Below are 9,375 nucleotides of genomic sequence, written 5' to 3'. Positions count from 1 at the left end.
TGTGCCCTGCGATTGGCTGGCAACCAGTTCAGGGCGTACCCCGCCTCCTGCCCGATGATAGCTGGGATAGGCTCCGGCACGCCCGCGACCCGAGTGAGGAGAAGCGGCTCAGAAGATGGATGGATGAATGGATGATGGTGGAGGGCTACAGTGATGGTTGACTTTCTAGAACTTTCTCCCATCTCCCGACTGCACATCTGGAGCTCAGCCACAGTGATCTTTGGGTTCTTCTTGACCTCTCTCACCAAGGCTCTTCTCCCCCATTTGCTCAGTTTGGCCGGACGGCCAGCTCTAGGAAGGGTTCTGATCGTCCCAAACGTCTTCCATTTCAGGATTATGGAGGCCACTGTGCTCTTAGGAATGGAATGTGCAGCAGAATATTTTTTTGTAACCTTGGCCAGATCTGTGCCTCGCCACAATTCTGTCTCTGAGCTCTTCAGGCAGTTCCTTTGACCTCGTGATTCTCATTTGCTCTGACATGTACTGTGAACTGTAAGGTCTTATATAGACAGTGGTGTGGCTTTCCTAATCAAGTCCAATCCGGATAGTCAAACACAACTGGACTCCAACGAAGGTGTAGAACCATCTCAAGGATGATCAAAAGAAATGCAAAGGGTCTGAATACTTACGGCTGGGTGATATTTCACTTTTTCTTTATTAATAAATCAGCAAAAATTTCAACAATTCTGTTTATTTTCTCTGTCAATATGGGGTACTGTGTGTAAATTAATGAGGGAAAAAATGAACTTAAATGATTTTAACTAATGGCTGCAATATAACATCCATCCATCCATTTTCTGAGCCGCTTCTCCTCACTCGGGTCGCGGGCGTGCCGGAGCCTATCCCAGCTGTCATCGGGCAGGAGGCGGGGTACACCCTGAACTGGTTGCCAGCCAATCGCAGGGAACATAGGAACAAACAACCATTCGCACTCACAGTCATGCCTACGGGCAATTCAGAGTCTCCAATCAAAGCATGTTTTTGGGACGTGGGAGGAAAGCGGAGTGCCCGGAGAAAACCCACGCAGGCACGGGGAGAACGTGCAAACTCCACACAGGCGGGGCCGGGGATCGAACCCGGGTCCTCAGAACTGTGAGGCTGACGCTCTAACCAGTCGGCCACCGTGCCGCCTCCAGCTAAACCAGCGCCTTTCAATTTTGGATTTTGTTGATGAAAAAGGGGCGTTAGAAAGGGAATTGATTATTTACCAAAGCAAATTGATATTATTGGAAATGACTGCCAGTTGAATTTTCTTGAGCAAAAAATACATAAACTTGTTTGTGAAATTTGGACCATTTAAGACCCATACTTCCTTTAAGCAAGGCATGTATTTTGCCCAATGTTTTAGTGGTAAATATCAAATAAGTGAATGATTGATTGAAATAAGATGAAGAGATACGAATAAATACATTTTGACTTTTGGTGATAAACTGTGAAATGTATTTGTGATCCTCAATAAATTACACCTCTTAAAACAGTGAGGGTGACTCAATTTGCTTGTATATCAAATTAATATTCCCCATTAAAAAGAATTGTCTTTAATCCATTGGGAACCCTTCCAAAAACAAAATGCTCGCAACATAACGCAAAAAATGGCCCAAGCGATGAGGCCCAAGTGAAAAAAACTGCAAAACTGGGGCACTGTGGAGGATCACGAGCAGACGCGGCCTCTTAGCTCCACTGTCAGATAGTGACGACAATGACGTCACACTCCTCACACTGATGAAGATGATCGTGGACTTCAGGAGGCATCCTTCGCCACGGCTGCCCCTCACGTCGTCCGGCTGCTTTGCGTCAACCGTCGAGACCTTCGGGTTCCTGGGAATGACAGTCTCTCAGGACCTGAAGTGGGCGACCGACATCAACTCCGTCCTCAAAAGGGCCCAGCACAGGATGTACTTCCTGTGGCTTCTGAGAAAGCACGGCCTGCCCCCGGAGCCGCTGAGGCGGTTCCACACAGCGGTCGTCGAATCGGTCCTGTGTTCTTCCATCACAGTCCGGTTTGGCGCCGCTACAAAAAAGGACAAACTCCGACTGCGACGGACCATCAAAACTGCTGAAAGGATTGTCGGTACCCCCCTACCCACCCTTGAGGACTTGCACGCTGCCAGAACTAAGACAAGAGCGTGCAAAATCCTCTCGGACCCTCCGCACCCCGGTCACCGGCTCTTCCGGCTCCTTGCCTCAGGTAGGCGCTACCGATCAACGCAAACTAGAACTAACAGACATTCCAACAGCTTCTTCCCTCTTGCGATCAACTTCTTAAACAGCTAACCTACAATTCTGTTGCAACATGCTGGCAATTATTTTGACTTGAGTACGTTGTCACATTTCTGTGGGGCCAATTCTGTATTACTCGTGCACTCACTGTTAGTTGTCTCGCCACGCTGCACTATTTGCATATCTGTCGTTGACCAATACTGGCCCCTCACGCCAGAGTAGCATCTGCTCCACTTGCACACCGTTTGAGGAGTATCTGCAACATTTGCACAATCGACATTGTCCCAGATGATCGCGCTACTCGTCACTTTAGACCGCATACACTCCTTGAAGTCTCGGCGCCCTTTGCACAACGGTCCTTGCACCGGACTATTGCAATATTAGTCATTCGAACTGCTCTAAGTGCTAGCGGACTCTGCATCTTTTGCACAATTGTCCAAAAAAAAAAAGTACCGGCATTACCAGATAACTATTAACCCTCTATTGCTCAGTGACTTTTTTTCTCAATGTCTTGATGTCTCCAAAGTGTTCTGTAAATTGACTGTCTGTCGTACTAGAGCGGCTCCAACTACCGGAGACAAATTCCTTGTGTGTTTTTTGGACATACTTGGCAAATAAAGATGATTCTGATTCTGATGATGATAAAAAGTCTGAAGGGGATATGACATGTCACACTGACAACAAACAATGGAATTTTTCTCAGTCTGGGAAAACTTTTGCTTGTAAAAGCAAATGACACATGAGAGGACACACCGGAGAAAAAGCTTTTGCCTGTTCAGATCGTGGTTAAAGATTCACTCAGGAAGGTAATTTTAAAATCTCAAAAGTAATGACTACCATACGGATGTACAAGAATCTATATTCATGCATTTTAACGACCACGTGCATCTTTATCTTGTCTTTCTCTTTTCTTAAAGCCTCCTGTGGGAAAGAAAAACTGCTGCCAAAATCCACAAAGTAATGCTTTCCTTGTTTTCCAGTAATTTTGTGATGTCCATGTCAAATAAATGAATGATTGATTGAACCAGACTGTAAAGAAGCATTGACTTTTCGTGGTAAACTCTGAGGAGTGCAGTATATGTGATCCCTAATAAAATGTGGTTCTTCAAACAGTGAGTAACTCAATTTACTTGAATCTCAAATCCATTTTACCCATTGAAAAGAAGTAAATGCCTTTAAAGTTGCACTAAGCAGGCTGAAAAAATGGCATGTAACTTTGACACACCACAGAGAAGAGTAACGTTAACAAGCCTGTCAAATTTGAATGAATAAAACATCGCGAATTATATGAAATCAGGTTTCAAAACTTGAATAATAAGGGCCACCTCTGAGGCGCTGTGGGTGTGGCGAATGGATGTGGCAAAACGAATCAATTATACTGAGGGGGTGATAGCTTGTAGGATGTAAAACAACAGCGTGGCTTCGTAGTAAAAGAGGGCGGGGACTCGACTGGCCCGCCTGCGGTCCGGACCTGTCTCCCATTGAAAATGTGTGGCGCATGATGAAGCGTAAAATACGAGACTCCGGACTGTTGGACGGAGACTCCGGACTGTTGAACAGCTGAAGCTGTACATCGAGCAAGAATGGGAAAGAATTCCACCGACAAAAGCTTCAACAGTTGGTGTCCTCAGTTCCCAAACGTTTATTGAATATTGTTCAAAGAAAAGGTGATGTAGCACCGTGGTCAACACGACCCTGTCCCAGCTTTTTTTGGAACGTGTCGCAGCCATCAAATTCCAAGTTCATGATTATTTGCTCAAAACAATCAAGTTGATCCGTTTGAACATGAAATAGCTTGTCTTTGTCGTGTATTCAATTAAATACAGGTCGAACGTGATTTGCAAATCATTGTATTTTATTTATGTTTAACACAACGTCCCAACTTCATTGGAATTGGGGTTGTATTTAAAATGATGATACACACACCCATGATATGACACACTTAACATTCGTGTCTTGGAATGTCAATGGCATTCGATTACAGGCAAAGAGAATTAAGATGATGGATTATACCACTAAATGTCAAACAGACCTCCTCCTATTACAAGAAACGCACCTTACTAAGTCAGCTCATTGACTAATTTCACGCAGGTTATCTCGGCCTTTTATAACTGTAGACTAAGAGGAGTCTCCATACTAGTCCATAAAAGACTACTTTTTACAATAAATAGTACAGTACAGATCCAGAAGGCCGATATATAATTATACAGGCTACAATATTTAACAAGCTTTATTTATACAATTGCCAATGTATACGCTCCAAAGAAAGATGATCCAGCCTTTTTTCACATGCTGTTTTCGCACTTCCAACTCTACAATTATTATGGGAGGTGATTTTAACCTTACGCTAAATCCCCTAATAGATTGCTCAAATCTCTAAAATAGTAATCAGCCACAATGCTCCAATATACTCGAGCAGTATATGGATGTCTTTGGTCTCATTGATATCTGGAGTCTGAAAAACCATACAAAAAAGAAGAAACGTTTTTCTCGTCAGTTCCCCGCTCTTTCTCAAGAATCGATTTCTTTCTTTCAAACAATTCGGCAGCTCAAAGAATTACTCCCAAAATACATCCAGTCATCATCAGCGACCACCCACCAATTTCTCTCAATCTAAAAGTCCAATTTGGGTCCCCCACCAACAGGGCGCTTCAACACGTCCCCATTGAAGGACCCGGAGTTTGATTATTTCGTGAGGAAGGAATGGGATGAGTTTCTGAAATTCAACGCCTCCCCAACCATATCCCCATCTCTGTTGTGGTAAACCGGGAAAGCTGTTTTGAGAGGTCGAATCAAATCATATTCTTCGTATAAGAAAAAACAAGCACAAAAATTGGACACCTCACAGAAGAATATGCAATTAAGCCGACAGATACGCTTAGAAACCAACTTCAATAGGCTAAACATCAATTCGATTAGTTAGCTTATCAAAAAGAATATATTTTCTTCAACAACAGGATACACTAACTTTGAGTACAATAATAAATCGGGAAAATTCCTTGCGAACCAACTTCAGCGCAATAAAAAAAAAAAAAGCCATTCATTACAGACATTCAAGATTCAAACGGCAACTGTACTCAGTCACCGCTAGAAATAAATGACATTTTTAACCATTTTTATAGCAGTTTATACACATCTTCACACAACCCAGACCAAAAAGAAATTGAAACTTTTGCTAAGGATCTAAACATCCCTCAGTTAAATACATAAATTAAAGACAACCTTGATGTTCATTTAACCATCACAGAATTACATAACACATTAAAAAATATGCAACCGGGACAAGCACCTGGCCCGGACGGAATCCTTGTTGAATTCATTCAACATTATTGGCCAATACTAGCGCCTCTATTTTTCAGAACAGTCAATGAGATAAACGATAAAGGTAGAATTAGTAGCCATATGAACACAGCTTCAATGAAGTTCTTACTAAAACCAGGTAAAGACCCCAGTCTCCCGGCGAATTATCGGCCCTTATCACCGATTAATGTAGATATCAAGATTATCTCAAAAGCCCTCGCAGTGAGACTTGAAAAGGTACTTCTGTCGATAATCCACTGACCAGACAGGCTTCGTTCAAGGGTAGAAGTTCCACAAATAATGTCAAGACGTCTGTTGAATTTAATAAGCATGTCACAGTGTAAAAATCTAAACGCAATCATCATGTCACTTGACGCAGAGAAAGCTTTCGATAAAGTTAACTGGGCTTTCCTGTTTGCAGTAATTTGCAAATTTGGCTTTGGAGATTCGTTTATGCATTGGATAGCAACATTATACAATTCGCCGAAAGCGACAGTCACCACAAATAGGATCACTTCACAAAGTTTGACATTACAAAAGGAACCAGACAAGGATGTCCACTCTCACCAATGCTACTTGCAATATTTATCGAACCTCTTGCTGCCGCTATATGTCAGAATGCTAAGATTAAAGGTATCTGCTCACTAGTGACAGAACACAAAATCAATCTGTATGCTGATGATATTCTTCTTTACTTACAGGAACCCAAGTACGGTCTTCAGGCAGTTTTCAATCTCATGAAAACATTTTCACAAATACCAGACTACTCTTATTAACTGGACAAAATCAACAATACTCCCAATAACAACAAACTCATGGACTCCTGCAGATCAAATCCCAGAGTACCCTATTCCAATAGGAGGAAACATTAAGTATTTCGGTATCAATATTTCGTCAAAACTCACAGAGCTAACCAATCTAAATTACACACCACTTCCGAATAACTTGCCTATATCATTACTGGGAAAATAGCTACAACAAAAATGAAAACCTTACCTCAAATAAATTATATATTTTCATATATATTTTCATATATTTTATATATATATATATATATTTTAACTATCAGCCGTTTCTTCAAGCTAACGGCTAATGTTGAGTCATTCAAGCACATGAAAACAAGCACACATAGTTCAAATAAATGTCAATTAATAATAAATGTATATACGTATTAAAGCATTTTATTTCATAATAATAGTAATACATGAAACTTATATAGCCCTTCTCAAGACACTCAAAGATGCTTTCCACTAATCAGATGACAGTAACAGTATGAGGAAAGTGAGCAGGAAGCCCGGCTGGCGGGGGCTCGTGCCAGCGACGCTGTCCACTGTGGTGGAATGCAGCAAAGTCGAGAGCCGAGCCGCATGTCAAGGGACGCGGAAGGATGTTCGGTTCGCCTTTCCTGGTTTACAATACGCGACACCAACAATGCATAGTCCGTCGGTGAACGTGTTGAGTGAACATGAACCTGCGGGATGGATCATTTACTGGATGAGGAAGCACTTGAATGATTTTGTGGAAAAGAACTGAACGATTCGGTGAATGAATCTTTTTAGAGAACTGATTCGATGATTCCGTGTACTCAAAAGAACTGCCACGCCCGTCACTACAGCTCAGGCCATTTGAGGACAGATTCGAATTTACAATGCCAACCTAGCTGCGGACGAGAGAGTAAACATAAATAAAACAAATTTACAAATAATGGACCTGTTTATTCACTGTATTGTAAGCATGTCTTAATGAGTCTTAATTCGCACCTTGTTTCTTGGTGTCTGCAGGAAAAACTTTTATTGAAAGATCTACGGATGGTGTCGCAAGACGCAATTTGTTGGATAGCTGGACTTCCTAGAAGTCCTCTCCATGGGTAAAAAAGCCCAAAAGAAAACACTCCAGGACCTTCACGGCTACAAAAGGGACCACACGTATTCTGAAGCTTGAAAAGACATGTCTTTTCTGGGAAGATAGGAGGGAAATCAAGGGGTTGAAAGTCTCTGAATAAAATAATGGAAACAGCTACGTAGTCTCTATCTGCATTTGAGAGTGATGAACAAAAAAACCTTTTGGGGTAAATATCTCATTAATTCAAAACCTACATAGGGTAGCTTATTATTCTGGTTCATGCCGGAGTGATGATCGTCAACAATCGCTCCCTCTTTCTATCCATACTTGTGTAATATGGAGCGTATTCCCAAAACTAGTAACCATGAAAAAAAAATGGTACTCTCGCTCTTGCTCGCTATAGGACGCTATCGACATCACAATCCCGATATAAACAGCCTGCCATTTCTTTTTGTTTTTTTTTTTTTACTGTATTTGTAAGTAAAATTGCTTCAATACAATTTACTACGCCCCAGGGTTCTGCCTGGCATATTGGCAGCTCCAGCTGCCTCAAGGGTTGAAGGTGGAAGTGACGCAATAGCTGCCTTGTCCGTTGGTGGACGCTCAAATCTGTGCACATCTGCATACAAAATCAGCCCAAATCCCAAAGGGTATGTAGGAAGAATGCTCATCCTTACATTTTCTTTTTTTTTTTTTTTTTTTTTCCATTCGGAAGTGAACCCGATCACAAACTCTTAAATGTTTTTTTTCCCCTCTTCCATTTAAGGATTATGGAGGCCACTGTGCTCTTAGGAACGTAGAGTGCAGCAGAATTTTTTTTTTTTGTAACCTTGGCCAGATCTGCGCCTTGCCACAATTCTGTCTCTGAGCTCTTCGGGCAGTTCCTTTGACCTCATGATTGTCAATTGCTCTGACATGCACTGTGAGCTGTAAGGTCTTATATACACAGGGGTGCGGCTTTCCTAATCAAGTCCAATCCTAGTTTACAATACGTGACAACAACAACGCATAGTCCTAAAGCGAACGTCTCGAGTGAACGGGGATGGATCGTGAACGGAATGAGGAAGCACTGGGAAAGGATTGAACGATTCGGTTGAACGAATCTTTTTAAAGAACTTATTGCTAGAGGACTCTGCATCGTTTTGCACAATTGTCCAAAAAATAAATACATGTGTACCGGCATTAGCAGATAACTATAGCAACCCTTTATTGCTCAATGACTGTTTTTTCTCCCCCCGTCATTGTCTTTCTGTCTCCAAAGTGTTCTCTGTCAATTGACTGTCCGTTGCCGTACGAGATCGGCTCCAACTGCCGGAGACAAATTCGTTGTGCGGTTTTTTGGGACATACTTGGCAAAATGAAGATGATTCTGATTCTGATTCTGATCGTAAGGATTCAATACACTCAAAAGAACTGCCGTGCCCATCGCGAGCTGGAGCTGCCTCGAAGGCGTCAATGGGAAGTGACGTAAGGACCTACCAGCTGCCTTTCTCGCCCGAAGAGGCCCGAGGAGCTCGACGACGAACCAACCAGCGAGACGTGAGGAGGGATAAACGCGAATTTTATTAGCGAACGTGCTGAAGTCTCCCACGGGACGTCCATCGCGACTGGACTGGACTGAAACATCAATCGTCCGATCTTCGTGTCGGTGCGCGCCCGTTGCAGCTTCTCGGCCGAGGCTAGCTTAGCTTGCTAGCAGCTAACAAAGAGGCGCGTTTGTGGTCAACGCATCGCAAAGCGGAGAAGGTGCTGTGTTTATCGTGCGAAGATGTGTGCGAGAAGGACGCCAGAGTACGGAGAGGAACTTTGTGGGGCAACAGACGAGAACAACGAGCCCCAACGTCCACGATTGGACGCGGTTTTCCATCTGCGGCCTCGAGTTGTGCTGCACGGAGCAGGTTTGTTCACTCACTCTCTCACTCCTTTCGCTTTTCAATGATACTCCCGTGGTTTATTGCGAGCGTTGCGCGACATGAGATTTAACATAACATACATACCATCCAAGGATATCTA

General features: G+C 42.8%; 1 protein-coding gene across 3 annotated transcripts in view; it reads left to right on the top strand.

The window, feature by feature from the left end:
* Nucleotides 1-8,825: 8,825 nt before the first annotated feature.
* LOC133398234 (gastrula zinc finger protein XlCGF57.1-like) overlaps nucleotides 8,826-9,375 on the top strand; it is a 35,726-nt gene continuing 35,176 nt past the window's right edge. For all 3 annotated transcript variants that reach the window (XM_061669846.1, XM_061669847.1, XM_061669844.1), the window contains exon 1: nucleotides 8,826-9,260. In XM_061669846.1, coding sequence (XP_061525830.1) covers nucleotides 9,131-9,260 — 130 coding nt within the window. In that variant the 5' untranslated portion in view covers nucleotides 8,826-9,130. The remainder of the gene's footprint in view (nucleotides 9,261-9,375) is intronic.

This window comes from Phycodurus eques, unplaced genomic scaffold (assembly GCF_024500275.1).
Source record: "Phycodurus eques isolate BA_2022a unplaced genomic scaffold, UOR_Pequ_1.1 contig_27, whole genome shotgun sequence".
NCBI lineage: Eukaryota > Metazoa > Chordata > Actinopteri > Syngnathiformes > Syngnathidae > Phycodurus > Phycodurus eques.
Note: the sequence above shows the minus strand (reverse complement) of the source record. Positions and strands in the feature narration are given on the sequence as shown.